This window comes from Cyrtonyx montezumae, unplaced genomic scaffold (assembly GCF_038088225.1).
Source record: "Cyrtonyx montezumae isolate F1298 unplaced genomic scaffold, pur_monq_1.0 scaffold_142, whole genome shotgun sequence".
Classification (NCBI taxonomy): domain Eukaryota; kingdom Metazoa; phylum Chordata; class Aves; order Galliformes; family Odontophoridae; genus Cyrtonyx; species Cyrtonyx montezumae.
Window position 1 is genome coordinate 32,501 of NW_027071873.1, and position 17,804 is coordinate 50,304.

General features: G+C 51.2%; 2 protein-coding genes across 2 annotated transcripts in view; both read right to left on the minus strand.

Annotated features, from left to right (window-relative positions):
- Nucleotides 1–3,350, minus strand: part of HOXC10 (homeobox C10) — a 4,140-nt gene extending 790 nt beyond the window's left edge. Inside the window, exon 1 of the mRNA XM_065731602.1 lies at nt 2,532–3,350. Within this exon, the coding sequence (XP_065587674.1) occupies nt 2,532–3,321 (790 nt within the window). The 5' untranslated portion in view covers nt 3,322–3,350. The remainder of the gene's footprint in view (nt 1–2,531) is intronic.
- A 10,902-nt stretch (nt 3,351–14,252) lies between these two features.
- HOXC11 (homeobox C11) lies at nt 14,253–16,696 on the minus strand. The gene is made up of 2 exons (XM_065731603.1): nt 15,984–16,696; nt 14,253–14,681 (listed from the first exon to the last, which is right to left on the minus strand). The coding sequence occupies exons 1-2, from the start codon at nt 16,651–16,653 to the stop codon at nt 14,449–14,451; spliced, it is 903 nt and encodes a 300-aa protein (XP_065587675.1). The 5' UTR covers nt 16,654–16,696; the 3' UTR covers nt 14,253–14,448.
- Between the last annotated feature and the right edge of the window lie 1,108 nt (nt 16,697–17,804).

Consider the following 17,804-nt stretch of genomic DNA (forward strand, 5'->3'; position numbering starts at 1 on the left):
GCGGCTCTGGGAACTCTCGTGCTCCCCCGTGTTAACCTTCCCCCCAACCCCCCCCCCCCAAAAAATGAAGTGCAGATGCTGAAATCTGCGCCTGGCGGAGCGGGCTCTTCTCGGGGAAGGGGATTTTTGTCCCCTCGTTCTGAGGGTCCCCCATTCCGCCCTTTTTGACAACGTGTGGGTTTTTTTCTTTTCGTGAGCGGGGATTGTATGAAATAGATTTGCCTTTATGAGCCGTGCGGGCACGTCTGGGTAAATTCGGAGGTGATCGTAACCCCACAGACACTCTCCGGGCTCTCCACACACACACACACACACGCACGCACACACGCACCCGTGGCAAAGGCAAACGTATTTCACACGTCCATAAATAAACACGGCAAATACTTGGGCTTTGAATTTGGTCATGAGAAAATCCTGGCACCAGCCCCGGGCCAATATTTGTGTCTGAACGGAGGGGAAGAGCGAAGCGGAGCCCGCAATGGTGACAACGTCCCTTGCGCTGCGCGAGTGTCACTTTCGGGAAAGTCTCTCACTGAAAAGAACTTTATTTAAGCGAACACACCTTGAAAATGTGCTGTGTGACATTGGCACCGCTTTCGCGTTTGGAGAAAACCTTTTTATGTTACCAAGCCCTGGAAATCCCCTTTGAAACCCTATCTTCCCCAAGTGCTTCAGTTACATTAGAACATCAGATCTCTTACCTTCTGCGCGGATAAAACACATACTTATATCAAAAGCAACAAAAGCCGCGCCGCACCAACATTAACGAAAACTCAAGGCAGAAAACGTTTGGAGAGGAAACAACGACAACAGAAGGGAACCAAATCCGCCCCACATTGGATCCGACCATTGGAAAACGCTGCAGCCGAGGGCGAATATCTCCTCCAACGCCAATATCTGGGCCAGCACGCCTTGCCCCACGCACCCGCGTTGAGCTGCGAGCCCGAACCGAAAGGAAACCTTGATCTCCACCGATTTAATTCCCTATTTCCACCCTCAAGACCCGGAGAGACGGGACTTCGCTTTGGGGCTCGGCCCCAGCGAGCCTGGCCGGTGCGGAGGGGTTTGCAGCATCGTGATAACCTTGACGTTGCGTTTTGGCGCAACCCGTCTCGACCGTTCCCCGTTTGGATAACGCAGCTCTTTCAAATAATAATTGATCGTCACAATAATAAAAGGGTGCAAAACGGCAGCCCTGCGTCGTGCTTTGAAAAAGGCCGATTTTAGGGGGTGGGGGTTGGGGGGGTTGGGAGGGAAGGGGGAGGGGGGGGGGGAGAGAGACGCCAGAAGAGGGGTTCTGCACAAGAGATCGCGGTGCACGTTGCACACGGCGGCCACATGCATGCATGCATGCAGCCCCGCATGCACCGCGCTGCACCGTCCCCTGAGCCCCGCACACGCATTCCCACCGCGCTTCGACCCGAGCAGAGCTCCCCGCATTTCCACCCCGACATTCAACCGCGTTTCGATGCGTCCCAACGCCATCACGGCCGCTTATTGACCCGAGAGCAGCCCTGACAGCCCCGAGCTGCACCCGGGGCAGGATCAGACCCTCGCCTTCACACACACACACACACACACACACACAGATTTTTTTTCTTTTCTGTTTCAGCGCATATGCAATCTCCACCGCGAAAATAAAATGTGGTAAATGAAAGACTCTTTTCAGACCGTCCCAAAGTTAAAACATCTGCTCAACACATAGAAGCGGTTTTGCTTTTTGTTTTTTTGGTTGGGTTGGTTTTGGTTTTGTTTTTTGTTTTTTTTTTTTCCTTTTCGACTTCAATTCGCCGGGAAAGAAAAAAAAGAAATCCTTTTTTTCCCCCCCCCTCTCCGAGCCCCAACGAGAACCTCAGCCCCGGAACGAAGCGCACTGCACAGCTCCGGGCTGAGTCGTTCACCGCCTCAAAACGGCGTTTTCTCCCCTATTTTTTCCCCCCTTTTCCAAAGGTCGAAGCCCAAAGGAGCCCCATCCGCTCCGCGCGTGGAAATGGAGCGCTCTGCGCGGAAAGCGGAACGAGGGGAAGGGGAAAAAACAGGGTTCACCCGCCCTGAGAAACAGCACCAGAACACAGAACCCCCGAACCGACCCCTCCCCCCAAACAACCCCCGGAGCCGCTGCGATATCGCAATCTTTGCAAATCCTCCTCATCTCCGCAGCGCTCATCGCGAAGGACATCTTTTTTTTCCACAAGCACATGCACAGCAATTTATTATCGTTATTATTTTTTCTTTCTCATCGCACACGACGAGAGGACGAGCTCCCAAAGAGCGGACTGCTCTTTACACCCCCCCGCCCCCCGCAGCAGCTCCGATATACGCGGTTTTAAATGCACGTTTCCACTCGGAACAAATCTCCGTGTTTTCCGAAGCCAACGACAAAACACGCGCGCACAAAAACTGCGTTATTGTGCCAATCTCTGGAGCGCACAGAGACAAAACCGCCGCAAATCCGCATCGCTGCCGCTCTCACAGCCGAGGACGATTACTAATTGCAGAAATTAGCGACTGATAATGAATGATTCCCTTACCTTTAGCTTCATTGTCAGAATTGTCAGTGCTGGTGTCAGTGTTTTTATTCAGCTCTTTCTCTGCTTCCGAAGGACTGATTTTGGGTGCTGGGGCGCTTTTTTCTGTTTTAATTTCGTTCGTGGATGTGTTCTGAGTATTATCTGTTTTTGTGTTTTCGGGAAAACTCACTTTAGCCACCGGGGGCGGAGGAGGAGGAGGAGGAGGAGGTGGTGGTGGTGCTGGTTCCAGATGCTCGTTCCTTGGGTTCAGGCTCGCCCTGGATTCAAAACTTGCCTCAAACTCATTTGGATTGCTGCAGTTTGACGTCTTCTCCATGGAGGGGTAACCTTGGCTTGTTCGGTAGTAGCTAGGAACGGGGACTTCATGGTCATTTAGGCAAGGCTCAGGCATTTGGTTGGGGTAGAGGGCTGCCTCTGTGGCATTTTTAGCCCTTTTGTCAGCGTTATACATACAGCAAACATTCTCTTCCTTGACATTGGTTGGGAAGGAGCAGGATGGGAGCTGTCTTGCAACAGGTTGCTCGATCCTGTACGTATTTTTGGGGTCACACCAAGTGTCTAGCTGAGAAAGGTAAGATGGATAGGTGCTGAGAGACAAGGTAGCGCTATTCACCTCGTCCCTTTTGGAAAGAGACGGGATAATTCCACAGTTCCTCATGACTCCGCAGCTGAAATCGCTCCCAGGCTGCATGTACATCCCTTGGCTGGAGGAATAATTCTCCCCTCTACAGGTACCGGCCAACGAGTCCATCAAAAACGAGTTAGAAGTCACATTGTTGGGACATGACATTTTCAGAGAGGGTTTTTAAGGAGGAATACTCCAGCCAGGGGCTGACATCTTTTTTTTAGGGGGAAAAAATATCAAGCACCATAATTATCCACGCATCGGTCCCCCCCCCCCACCCCCCCCACGTGATGCCCAGGCCAATGAGGATTGAAAATGGCCTTGATGATTCAGACGGGGCCGACGTCACGGGGGTCAAGTTGTCGGGACCGGGAGCGGCACCGGTGGAGCAACAGCGACATCTGCCAGCACCGGGCCGGGACCTTCACGTTGAACAAAGGCAGAGAGCCCCTCCGCCCCCCCAGCCCCCCCCCAACCCCGCTCCCCTCCCGCCCGTTTGTTTACCAACGGAGCCCCGCGTGGAAAAGGGGGCAAAGGAAAATAAATGTATAGATAGGTAGATAGATGATAGATAGATAAAGAGATAGATAGATTCCCCCCCATTAAAAAAAAAATCGAAAAAAAAGCGGGTGTTTTGTTTGTTTGGTTTGTTATTATTCCCCCAGAAAAATAAATAAATAAAATGAGGAGAGGGGGGAAATTTATATTAAAAAAAAACCATAGCACCCCACCCTTCTTCCCCCGCCTTTTTTCTCCTCCGTGCTTTCTCGCAGATACCTCTTTGCACCCCAAAAGCAATCGTAATTTTAATTGTTGCCTTTCCTTTCCCCCCCCCCCCCCCCATCACTTTCTCTCCTTCGTTCTCGGCCGCCCCCCGACCGCCCCCCTCGCCCCCCGAACCCCCATCGATCTGCCCTCGCTTCTCCCATCTCTGCTCGTTTTGGGTCCTAATGAAGAGGATTTGGGGTTCCCAAGGAGGGGTGGGGGGGGGGGATGCGATCGGAGCCGCTTTGTTTTTGCCGCTTCGAGGGAGTAAACGGGGGATAAAAACGGGGCAGAAATGAGGGATCCCCTCGCTCCTTTCACCCCACGTTCCCCGAAACCCTTCAGCAGATCGGATATTCCCAAAGAAACGGCGTGTTTGATTTTTATTATTGGATTTAATTTATTTTATTTTTACGTATCGTGAAGAAGAAGGACGGCTCCGAGCCGAGGTCGGCTCCTCATACCCCCGCTTTCCCCCCTCGGCTTTTGCCGTTCCCTTCAGCGAAGGACGCAGCTTTTTTTAATTATCCACTTTCATTCCCAACCGCCTTCAGTTTCTGCGCCGCGATGGCATTGTGGTGCCGCACGCAGGAATTCCTCGTGGGGGGAACGCGGGGGTCAAGGGGCTCCGAGGGGGCTGCGGCCGTGGGGTTTCTCCCCTCTCTCTGTCTCCGTCTCTTTCCCTCTGTGTGTCCCTTCAGCGAATTACTACGGGGGGAGAGAGAGAGAGAAAAAGAAAACCCAACACCACAACAAACCGCCCCCAACGTGGGACTCGGTGCACATCGCGCAGAAAGATTTGCACGCTGCAAGTTTCCCGTGTTGTGCAGGTTTCATTGCGTGTCAGTGCACACGCACACGTTTGTGTTTTCCTGATGGAGACAGCGAGAGGAAAGTTACTTTATTTTTCTTTTCCCTCCCCCCAATATATCCGCTCTCCTCTTTTGTGTGCGCAATGGGCGCTCAAGTTGGCGATCGCTTTTAAATTGCACCATTTCCGAGCGGGATTTGGTGCCTTCAATGCGACGGGATCGAAACCTTCGTGGTTACCTTCCGTCCCCAACGTCGCTCTCTTTGTGGGCTATTTCACAAACGGAGCTTTGAGCTCCGTAAGATTTTGTTTTCTTTTCTTAGCCATTTTTTTTTTCTTCGTAGTGCTGGCGGGCGAAGTCTGATGGCGGCTGAGAGCGATCGAGAATAAAGAAATGAAAAGCGCGATAGCGGAGAATTTCAAGATCATTACGGTTAGAAAGAGACGGGTTCAGAGTCATTTTCAAGGGAAACAAAAAGAAAACGCCACAAAGAAGAAAACGTCACCTTCCGTGTGGAAAAAAAAAAGGGGGGGAGGGGGAGAAGTGAAAAATAAAAAGAAGGAAAAAAAAGGAGAGAGGGGGAAAGAAAGGAAAAAAGAATAAAGAAAAGGGGGGAAAAGGAAAAAAAAAAGAAGTGAGGGGAAAAAATGGGGAAAGGAAAGGAAAGGGAGCAAAATAGCGGGGGAAAAAAAAAAAAGTTCATTGTAACACAGAAAGTGGAACTTGACCGTTTGGGTGATTTGTAACGGTTTGGAGCGGAGTCCCGCCGAAATATTCTCACGTCTGCAAAACCTGTTTTCCCAAAGATTAGCAAAAGCGGGGCCGTAAACCCCCCCATCCCCCCCCATCCCCCCCCCCTCGGCTTCACGTTGGGAGGACGTGCGGGTCTCCCCTCCGCACCAGTGCCACCAGTTCCCGTCTCTTAGGCCGAGAAAGCCTCCCAGAGCGCTCCCCGATTTCGCGTGCTCTCCTCCTGCACAGTAAAAGCTTTTCGTCGGCTGCAGACGCCATTTGGTTCCCCTGGAAAGCTATTTGCGACTTTATTGCCTCTATTTGTGTTATCTGCATAGGTCTTTTTAAAACAGTTTGATAGAAATCGTTCGGTTTTATGATATCCAACGAAAATTCCACATAATATTTATAAGCAAAGGATAAAACTTTAGTGTGGGAGCCAATATTTTCTCATTTATAGGTGATGAAATTAAAGACCAATGCAATTTTGTGTTATATTGCTTTCCACCCCCCTCCCCAGTTCCCCCCCCCCCACGTTTCCCAGTTTGATTTTTTTCCCCCCCTTTTCGACTTTACTTTTGCAGCCGACGCGGCCGCTCAGCGATTCACACCACTCAGCGGGATAATTCCACGTGTGCTTCATTTTTGGCTTTTTTTCCTTCTTTTTTTGAGGGGAGGGGGGGTGTGGGGTGGGGGGAGGCACCGAAATTTGTCCTCTTCGCCTCCTCCATCGTCCGCCCCGAGGTTAAACGTGTTGCCCCGATTTTTCGCCCTCTCCCCCCGTGCGCTTTTCTCGCAGGAGACGCGGACGAATCGCTCAGAGCACACCACGGGGAAACGTGACATTAAATCCGATTTTTCTCCTCCTCAAAGGAGGATATCACCCCGAGCAAAGCTCCTCCAGGTCGCCGAGAAGGGAGAGCGGTGGTGGAATCCCCATCTTTTATGAACGTGTAAATGCTGGGAGTGTAAAACGGAGATTTACACCGCGCACGGGGGGGGTGGGGGGGGGTCGGTCAACGCTTTTTGCAGCGCGGAGCGATGGTGCGGGTGCTGGGGCGGTTCGGGAGCAGCTCCTCAAGTTGCTCGTCAGCATCTTCGGGAGCGAAAAGGGCCGAGGAGGTGGAAAACCATTTCGTTGGTCAAAAGGTTTCGCGGGGGTCATGCAGAAGTTGGCCGGGATGGGGCTTTTTTGGGCCGTGGCAATGGAGGGTTGGCATTAGAGAGCGTCTCCGGGCGAGCGAATATTGTTTAAGGTTCAAAATAATTAGAAGTATGATAAACATGGGTCATTAATGGGAAGGGAAATAAAATTCATCAGCCTAAGTGGAACCCCCGTTGGGAAAAATGCTTTGCTCTAATTACAGAAAATAAATACGAACAAACGCTATTAAAACTTAAAAGGGGAAACCTCTGCCCGCCGTGAGGGCTTTGATAACACACTTCGGGTTTTACACACTTTTCGGGGACGCGGATCCGAAGCTCTGGGATGAAGACCGTCCGTGGGTGGGAACCCCAAAGCGGTCCGTGGCCCAACGGAGGATGGGGACGGGCCCGGGTCCTCCCATTGTCCCCAGCACCACAGCCGCCCTACAACGTCCCCAAAGGAGCGGAGGGACGAGGGGAGCCGAGGGGAGAGGGACAGCGATGCCCCTCTGGCGCAGCACTGCGTCGGTGCGGACCATTGGAAGAAGACAAAGGATCCCTCGGACTTCGGCGTGGTGTTTTTTACCTGTCCCCTTTTCAATCTAATTATTTAACCGTGAGTTATGTGGAGAAAGCGCTCCTTACGCCCATTGTATTTTATTATTATTTTTTTTAGCAAGTTTTCTTGCCGTTTTATGACGAACATTCATTTTCGCTTCGAGGAAGTATTTGGTAGCAACACTTTAATGATTACCTTAAATTTGTATTTCTGCCCGGCATTATGCCCCGCGTTGTAGCGGAAATAATTCTGATTTATGACAAAGTACACTGGAGTACAATAACAGCGATGCAAAAATAAAACCCACGCCTTTATATGTTGGCTTAGAAACTGTAAACTATCACCACAAGAAATCTATCAAACTTTACAATCCCTCTTACCCCGCTTCCTTCTTTCGGAGTAACTTAAGTCAAAGAGTTATGGAATGATATTATGTTCCTTGAGGTGGTATTGAAAACCGTGTTGGAGCTGCTCGACCCCCAACATCGAGGGCTGCGGGGACCCAAATTGCGCTCGGAGCCCGGACCCCTCCTTTGATCACCGGGACCGAATTTGCGCAGCGTAATTCATAGATGGGAAAGAGCAGGAAGGTGACCCGGGGATTTGGGAAGAGTTTACTCCTCAGTGTTGAAACGTTTCCGTGATTTTATCCAACAAACTTCACTATCACACACCCCCCCCCCCCTCCCCATCCTCCCCTCACCCCAAAGAAGAAAGAAAGCGAGGGGTGGGGGGGTGGGGTGGGGGGGTTGTTTCTCGCAGAGCTTTGGAAATGGGAATTGTGGCACGGTTCGGGAATGAAAGGTGTTTGTGTGCGGGCAAAGCTCGCGGCCACGCCGCGCTTTGGAGCCGGGGGAGGAACGCAGCGTCGGACGGAGATGCGGCGCAGTTCGGGATCGCGGAGAGTCCCCGATAAGAGTTAAAACGAGAGGTGAAAGAGGAGCGGAGTAACGCAAAGGTAAAACCCGCGAGCAGTGAGGGAAGGGCCGCAATGCGGCTCCGGGAGCTCAGCGCAAATCCCGGGCCAAAAACTCCGATTTTTTCTCGTCTGACGATGGGAAAAAAAAATAATAATAAAAAAGATTTCTTTCCATATTTGTGCCGATGCTGTGAACGGAGTCCCTTCCGAGGGTGCGTGGGGCGGCTGCTCCGCTCCGTGGAGCGCTCCCGAGTGGACATCGGAGCTCCAAGGACCGCTATAACCGAAGCCGGGGAGCGCCGCGGGGACGGAGCTCAGCACTCCTTTCTGGAGGAAGGAGCGATGGTGGTGGTAAAATATGTCTATATATCGGAATCAAATCCAATTTCACACCTCCGGCCTTGAAATGACCCGCGGGTACGGGAGCTGTGGGGCTTTGTTGGGCTGCAGATCCCCAAAATTGAGGCTCTCCACCTTCCAAACATCGGCAGCACCGCCGCTTGAGGTCGAGATTACAGAGAACCACATGGACGGAGAGAGAGAATTCGGGGTAAAAAATAAAAACAAACCCAAATAAAATCACCGGAATCGTCCTTTATTCATTTTTATTTGTATTTCTGTATTTTTGTATTTTTATTTTCCGTACCTGAAGTCATCGTCTGGGAGATAACCGCGGGTATCTTCTGCTTTCTTCATCTCCCGCTGTTCGCGGCCCCAAACACAGAGTTTGGCCGTCGTTTGCGCCCTCACATACGGTTTATATCAAACACATCTTTGGAGCAGAGGGCTGCGGCTCCGCAGAGCCCCTATCACTTCATTCCAGGGAAGGGCTGAGGCCGCTTTTTCACAATTAAAACGAACGAATTTACTCCGCTACTTGTAGCACATAAACAATTGTAATGTTTACATTCATTCTTTCCCCTTCTGCCCCCCTCCTTTTTTTTCTTCTTCTTTTTTTTTTCTTTCTTCTCCGAAAATGAATAAAGTTTTTTGGTTGTTCTTTTTTTTTTTTTTTTTCTTTTTATGGGCTCCATCAGCAATGTGCTGCAGCCTTAATGCCTCCGCTCCAGACAAAAAAAAAAAAAAAAGAAAGAAAGAAAGAAAAGCTTATGAGGTCGCAAACCACATTCTCGTGGTTTCATGTTGTAATTTAGGAGTTATCAAAAGCAGAGGAACGTGCTTCGGTCCCACATATGCTGCGCATCCGCAGATCCCCAACTTTATGGAAGGCGGAGAAGGCCTTAAATGAGCCGCCATTTTGGGGCAAAATCATAGAAGTCATCGTTTCCTATTTTCTCGGGTAGCACAACCCTGGGCTCCCCCCTGCAACCCCCCCCCTCCCAGCCCTCCAGTTTGGGGGACGGCGATGAATGATGCTAACTGTAAAAACAATTACATTGGAAGCAGGGTGGGGGGGGGGGGGAAAACCGAAGCCCGACTTCACAAACCCTTCGCTTCAAATCTGAGACTTTTTCCCCGAAGTTTCTCCCCCCCCCTGCCCCCCTCCCTCCCCGCTTTGCCGGTGGCTCTCCCGTATTTCAGCCCAAACTCCGCACAGAGCTTCTTCGGGAGATCGCGTCTGATCGCTTTTCCGAAGGTTATGGGCCACCGGGGTCGGGATGGGACTCCGGGCCCGGGGGGGCCACCGCTGCTGGCCCCCGTCCCTCCGTCGGGAACGGCTCCAACAGCTCCTCGGACACAAATAAACGCGTCCACCCCGCGATCCGCAGGCGAGGATTAACTCGATTGATGGTCGATCCGTGTCCTCTTGCCAAAACCACCGCCTTTCTTCTTCGCCTGTTTTCTAATCCCGGCTCTGGCCAAGCTGCAAACCAACGTCAAACCCAAGAGGAAAAAGTGCAAATGGTCAAAAGGCCGCGTTTCCCCCCGCGGCTGTTGTGTGCCGCTCTTGCTGAGTGCTCCTGCGAAGTTGCTTATTGACGTGCCACCGAGGAGGACCGCTCCCTTTGCACGCTCACCGTCAAGGTTACGAGCTCGTGCCCGGGGCACCTTCAGGAGTGTGCAAACGGTGCTGCGGGTGGGTGCGAGTGTGCACGGACCCGGGCAGCGCAAGGACAATCCCTGGACACTTTCCTTCCTCAGTTGCAGCTCTCACGGAGGATTCCCCCCCCTTCCCCCCCCCCCCCCCCGGCACCACCTCCCCTTCTCCCTCCCCAGCCAAAAAATGGAAATGATTTGCTTTGTATGGGAGCCGACATAAGTGAACATTATTATCCCTCAAGAAGCCAATTAGGAGTCAGCCCCCCCTTCCCCCCCCCGCTCTCCTCCTTCGCTCTCTGCAATATTTCACAACAAAGTAACCCGGAGCTGCGCCCAATATGTTGTGGATGAAAATCCGGGGAGCTATAGGAAACAGGTTGGGTCGTACGTCCCATGCAGAGGGCCTTCGTAATTAGTCCGGGTGTCATTAAGGTGGGCTCCCCCAGGTTATGAGGGGGGGGGAGGGGACCGCCGTCGTGGTGGACACCCAAACAGGGACGGAGGTGTCCGATGGAGGACCCTCAACGCGTGCTGGCGCGATTACAAAAGAAATAAATACGATTAAAATAATAATAATTAAAAAAAAAAAAGAGGAGCTGCGTAAGGAGGGAATCTTGTAAAACTTTTACGCCAAACAAAGTTATAAAAACTTCTTTTTTTTTTGGTGCGTTGAGATATCCAAAGGTTTATGGCGATCATAAAGAGTGTGCGGCGCGCGTGTTAAACCCGCCTCGAAATGCATTAAATACGGCGCGGCGGAGTTAAATATGGGGCGTCATAAACGGATGGGATGGGATTTGATGATTATTCTCTTTTTCGGGGGGAAATGTGGGTCCCCCTCTCCCGTCTCACCCCTCCCTGTCCCCGGGGGCGGGGCGGCCGCGGAGCCGCGACCCACTCCGATTCCGCTTTATTACAAAAGGGTTAAAGGTGATGGACTTGACTTTATTGAAGTTCAAAGACATCATATATTCACATTTTTCTTCCTGTGGGTCTCGCTCCCACCTCCGCGTCCCCCCCCCCGGGGCTCGGGATGCCCCTCTCGATGGCGACTTTTGGCCTTCGGCTCTTCCCTGCGAGCCGACCCCAAAACCTCCGTACGTCCCCTCCGCACATAGGTGCTGCATACAGGGACACGTGTGTCCCATCCCCGCTCTGCCTGCAGGCTCCCCAGCGGTCCCCGCAGCCCCCCCAGCGTGTGTGCTTCCCCCCCCCCCACCTCCCTCAGCCCCTCCGCCGCCCCCCCCCCCCCTCCCCACGACATTAACAGCCCTTTTCCTACATGGCACTGGTGCTTAATGCTGCTGTAAACTCCCACATGGTCTATAAACTTGGGTTTTACAACTGGCATTCCATTTTAGCTCGCGAAAACTTTGAACTAGGCCTACAGTTTCATTGTGCTGCAGTTGAACTGGGGCCTTTGTGGGGGGGGGGGGGGGAGGCGGGATGGGGGAGGGCGGGGGGGGGGAGAAGGAGGGAGAGAAAAAAAAATCCCTGGGCAAGGCTCCCTTATTTGTTTACTATTTACTGCGGAAGTCTTTCCCTTTAGCCAGACGGGGTAATTAAGAAAAATTAAGCTGTTTAGTGCTGCAGCCTTTATTACAATGTCTAGACGAGGCGCTTTTGTCCGGACAGCCGCTGCTGTTACGGAGCATTAACTGCCGCTCTGACCCCGCGAGGTGCACCTCATTGCACCTCTCTCTGGTTTTCCTAACCTTGGGAAGCTTTGGCAAACACTCATTAAAGAGAGGTGCTGCGGGGTGGCCCCGTGCGCCGTGCGGGAAGATGGCTCCTGTCCTTCCCCCCCCCCCCTCCCTCCCCCATCCTCGGACCCCTCCCCGTATTTTATCCGAAGGGAAACCCTCGGGGTGACATTTCCAACCGAGGACAATTGTCTTTTCAGCCCGTGCATTTCATTTTATTTTATTTTATTTTTTCCCCAAAATAATAATGAATAAATACGAGAAAATAAAGCGGCTCTTTGCCATCCCCCACCCCCTTTCTTCCACCCCACCCCCCCTGCTTTTTTTTTTCTTTTCTTTCTTTCTTCTCCCCCCACCCTTTCCCACTCTGCTAATGAGAAACATCCCCGCCGACATCCTCTCGTGGCGGAGGGACGGCTCTATCACGAGAACCGGACTCGGTTCTCACCCCTTCTCCTTTCGGGGTCCGTGTGTGTGTGTGCGCGCACGGATGGAGCGCGTTTCGGACGTTTCGATTTGTTTTAATCCCCCCCCAGCCCTTCTCCTCCTCCCCCCCCCCCCTCCCCATCCTCCCACCGCTGTCAAATAAAATCAGAAGACACCATCAAAGCGCTTTCATTCCACAAGGGCTGTATTTAAAAGCGAGGATGAGGATTTTACAGGACCACGCTCAGGGGATGGGAACACGATGCGTTGTTTCTTCGCCGCCGGTTTCGGTGTTTATTTTTTTTCATCCCCTCTTCTTTTTTTGCTGTCACATCCCTCCCTCCCCCCCCCAAACCCACCCAACTCCCCCCCCCCCCCCCCACGTCCATATGCACGATCCCATCGCTCCACATGGAGGCGAGAGGCGACCTGCCCCCCCCCCAAAGCCCCCCTAAAACAACGCTTCCAACCGCAGCATTGACCCCAAACTCATGCGCTGCGTCTTCTTTGTCCTCGAAAACGTTGTGTCGCTGCGAGAAAGGAAAAAAAAAAAAGTCATTGTGAGAACAAGGGGGGGGAAAAAATCACGGTGAAGCCCCCGTGCATGGGATTGAACTTGTTTTCCTTCAGCGGGAATCGAAGGACTTGACTTTGCATTTGTGCTCTGCAGGGAGAAGGTGCGGTGTCCTCTCCTCGGTGCCCCCAGTTTCATGGAAAGAAAGAAACAGAAAGATCATCGGAAGGGTGGTGATGGGGGGGGGGGGGGGGGAATGACAATAATAAAAATAAAACGCAGAAAAAGAGGAATTGCGGCCGGAAAATAGAGGTGGGCGTCTGGAGCCGAGCTCAGGGCCGAGGGAAAACCCCATCCATCGCGGTTCGGTGCCGAAAGCTCCGCAGCAAAAATGTGGGTCCGGAGGTGGAGGTGTCCGCCAGAACCGCTCCTCTCGGAGCAGATTGCAACGCCATGAATATGGATGACGATATTTCGGAGATGTTTGCAGGTATTTAAACCCCGACAGAAGAAACCCGCACCGCAATGACCGCAAAGAGGCTTTTAAGGGGGAAATTCTAATAAAATGGTCAAATAAAATCATAATGTAGAACAGCTTGCGATGTCTTTATTTTGCCACAGAATTTCACAGAGGATTCCGGGGTCTCACTTTACATACACAAAGAATTATCATTATTAATTTTTTTTTCAGGATTTTTTTTTTTTTTTTGTTCAGGATTTGTTGTTGTTGTTCTCTCTCTCGTGGTTTTCGTCTCCCATTTCCAGACATTAAAAAAAAAAAAGGAAGGAAGAAAGAAAAAAATAGAAAAAAAAAACCACACTACGAAATGTATTTACAAACCATTTCGGTTATTGCAAACGTCTTTTCGCCTGGTTTCAACCCCCCCAACACACACACACACACGCGCACACACTTTCCACTCAACGTGAATCTCACAGAATACATGTATATATATACACACAGGCAGGGCCCCATGTATATATGCATATATATATTCATATACATACAAAGGGTGCTTGTAGGGGGTGGGGTGGGGAGTGAGATTCTTCCTTCTGCTTAGGGACAGGGATTTAAATTAGGGTTCGGCTCTTGGCCATGGGGAGGAGGAAGGACACAGAGGAGCGGTGGGTGCGATGTGCACACGCACGCACGGGGACACACGCGTCGGAGTGCTTCACACTCACGCACACACTCACACTCACCCCCAGACGAAGGGATGTGATCCTACAGGGAGACTTTGGCCGCTCTTGGGGTAACGCAGCTTCGTTCTGAAGTCACTGCGGTGGTAATAACCCGCACAGCGATGCGATGCGTTCGGAGGGACGGGGTGGCTAATTATCATCGCCATCAAAATAATAATAATAATAATAATAATTAAAAGAGAAAAAAAAAAGGGGGGAGGGGAGAAAGAAGAAGGGGGAGGTGGGGGAAAGGGAGAAATCCCATCTCGTTCAGGCAAAAAAAAAAAAAAAGAATAAAAAAAGAAGAAAAGTTAAATAAATGTTCGTGTTATTCGAGTCCTTGAGCGGTTTGGTAAATGAAAGAACGTTTCACTCCTTTTGTTACTCTGAACTGTCCCAGACATAGAAATGTAAGTAACGAAAAGGCTTTAAACTTTGAGGTTGCTTTGTCGGCTGAAAGGGCAAAGCCACGCGTGCGACCGTTCCTTCCCAAAACACCAACACTTCGCCAGCAGAGGGGATTAAAAAGATGTTCACAATAAGGGATTTCCAGAGAAATACTGCAGGCGGTCTCTGCTTAATTTTTTTTCTTTCATTCTTCTGTTCTGAAACCAGATTTTAACCTGTCGGTCAGTGAGATTCAGCATCCGAGACAACTGGAGCCTCTTCTCTTTGTTTATATAGACATTGAAGAAGAATTCTCTCTCCAGCTCTCTGATCTGGAATTTTGAATAGGGGCACCTCTTCTTCCTCGTTCGGGGAGCACCTTAAAAGAACCAGAAGGCAGCGTTAACATCCCAAGGAAACCACGCACGGCCTCACCTCCGCGCTGACCGCACAGATGGGGGCCGAGGGGGGGTACGAACCGCGGGGAGATATCCTCAGCGCGGAGGTGAGGTGGCACGGGGTCTTAGCAATCGCTTTTCCCACCGCACGGGCTTTGAGCCCAGGAAGGGACCCTCGTGCAGCTGCATTTTCTGTGCGGAGAGATTATTTTGACAAAGAGCAGCCCGGGGCTGGAGGCAGGGACTGCTGGAAAGCGACAAAAAAAAAAAACCAACACCCAAAAACCAGAGCGCACGCTCGGCTGCAAATCTGTTATCTGTATAGAAACAGCATGAGCGAGGTCGGAATTATAGGAACTAGATATTATGTTCCGCAGAAGTTTTTGATTAACTCCAGTCCTCACCACACACGCAAAAAAGGAATCAAAGTCAAAGAGAACTTCGCATCTGAGCTGCAAAAGGGGACTTTCTGCTGCTCACGAAAGCGAAGAGGGAAACAAAACAACCCTCCCCTGTGCCAAAAAAATAAAAGAGCCCCACGCTCAGCCCTGGCTTGCAAAGTTGCCTGGATGGAGCGCTTTAAAAGCTGCCTGGAAATGCGAGTGAATGCAGAGAGCGGAGCCGAGCGAAGCAGCGCACGTCGGTCGGACAAAGCCGGGAGCTGCTCCGGCCTTGCGGGAGAGCACACTTACAACAGAAAGTCCGAGCCAACGCTCCGAGGATGCCGCAGCTCTCCAGCAACAACCCCCCCTCTGCCGCCCCCCCCCACCCCCCCCCCACGCCCTCAGCACCACACCCCCACCGAGAGAAAAGACTCACCATCCAGTTTTAATTTATAATATATAAAAAAAGGATAATAATATAATATATATATATAAAAGCCACGCACCGCACGCATCTCAGCGCCTACAAGAAAGGGCAGGCAGCGGAGTAGTGTTCTGCCCAATTGCCTTTTACCCTCCGCAACCCGGGACCAAATCCTTTTAAAATGCTCATGTAAGTTCATGATCAAAGTTAATATTTGTCACGACGGCGTGCTTTTAAAATTTCACAGACTCTGAGATGCTGTGTCTGCTGCCTAACATCTCCTTCTTTTTTTTTTTTTTATTATTATTTTTTTTTTTCCAAAGAGCTTTTCCCATCGTAAAAATTCTTCTCGTTGGAAGAAAGAGCTTTGTAGGTTATAATAAAATCCTTTGAATGCTTATAAAACTCCACATAAAATTTGACCGACAAAACACACGGGCTAGTCCCTTAACCTTTCCGTTTACTGCTCTACCTACTCGAATTGCTGCTTTTGCTTCCTTCCTTGTTGACAGAGGAGGACGAGGCTGAAGAGCCGGGAGTTGTGTTCTCCTCTTCGTCTTCCGGGTCCATCCCCGTCTCTCCGCGGGATGACAGCGCGTGGCTCTGGGGCTCAGCCTCCCCTTTGCCCTCTCCCTTCTGCCCGCAGCTCTCGGTCGGGTTTTCAGCCCCGCAATAAGCGTTTTCGAAGAAGCGGTCGAAGCCTTGGGGCAGGACCGTGTTTTTGTTCATGCCGCCGTAGAGTCCCGTCGGTGCCGGGTGGTTGGAGCTGGGGTGGTGGTGGCTGTACGCGCTCTCGTTTTTCATTAGCATTTCGGTCATGGTGGAAGGCGGGATGCACTCTCTATGCATCAGATCTTCTGCGGAATAACACGACGCGTAATTGCTTCTATGGTGCCATTTACTGGAGGGGTCTAGACCATAGGAGACCTCTCGCACGGGCTGCGAGAGGTTGGTGGAGTACGGGTAGGAGATTTGGCGAGAGGGGGCCTGTGGCAGGAAAGATGACACAGTTGAAAATTCGGGGACGTAATAGGTACAGCTCGGGAGGTAGAGGTTGGAAGCGCAACCCGCCCGCTCTCCAAACTCAGCGCTCCTCTCTTTACGCGACTGGGAGCAGAAGTTGCCCAGATTCACTGAGTTAAACATCTTTCTCCTTTTCTCGCTCCTATAGATAGATGTTTTGGATCCGATGTGCGGAGGGGAAAAAATTTGGGAAGGCGAGATGACGCGCGATCCGTCTTAGTCGCTCCGGAGGAACACGTGATCCAAAGTAGATATTGTCATATATCAGTTTGGAGCACTTAGATGCGTAGGAGTGGTTCACTTAGGTAAGATCTCAGAGGTTCAAACGATTGGTTTTCAAACACCGCAGAAACATTATGAAAATCAATGGCAGATTTGTATGCATTTTCCCGAAGGCACACCCCTCGTAGGCGCTCACAGCAGAGCAAGTACGAGGGGCGGCCGTCAAGTTGCCTTTTTTTTTTTTCCCTTCCTCCTCTCCTTCCCATTCGGATTCTGCTTTCTGCTTTCAGCGGGATTTGGAGATGGGGTGGGGGCGATTGGGGCTGCGGAGGGGAGGGGGGAGAGGGAGGGTCTTAAGGAGCTCGGACCGGGTTGGTTTTTTTTTTTTTTTTTTTTTTTTTTTCCCCTCTCGCCCTTTGTAATATTTTAATTACGGTGATTACTGTAATTTATTATGATGATTATTTCTATCCTAGCCCGCTCTTAGAAGCGTTCCCGAACAGTCTTTAGGTAAATCAATGTAATCACGGGGAAAACGTAAGTAAGTTTGGGAACATTTGGCCCCGTTTGCTGCAGGGGTGAGAGCTCCGTGCAGCTGCGCTGCGAAACGACGGGGAAACCTCCATCGCTCTGGGAGCGCGGGGGGGGTGGTGGTGCTAATTAACAAGCCTCTAACATACGCTAATTATGTTGATCTCTATGTGCACACCAACTATACATCACGCCCGTTGGCACGGCCGGGAGCGACGGCACCGTTTAAGCAGTGGCCGTGTGCGGGAGATCGCGCCAAGTTCCGAAGTTTGAGGGGGAAAGCAGGCCGGCCTTAATGACTTTTGATATCGAATTAGTCGTAGATCAAGGGGCAAGACAAACGAACCGGGTCGGTGTCGGGTAAATACTCGAAAAGCTCCTTGAACGTTTGGTTAAATATTTATTCCGTCCGAGAGGCGCATTGAATATTTAATGCAATTGTTTATCGCCAATCAATGCGTGCACTTTCAGCAATGCTCTCCTCGTTTATTCCTCCAGCCGAATTAAAAAAGATCTCCTTA

What these genes read in the sequence shown, in the direction of transcription:
- HOXC11 (XM_065731603.1), bottom strand. Translation starts at nt 16,653, where the DNA reads ATGTTTAACTCAGTGAATCTGGGCAACTTCTGCTCCCAGTCGCGTAAA. An exon ending in AAGCAAAAGCAGCAATTCGA is followed by an intron (nt 14,682 to 15,983) that starts GTAGGTAGAGCA and finishes GGTTCTTTTAAG; the next exon opens with GTGCTCCCCGAACGAGGAAG.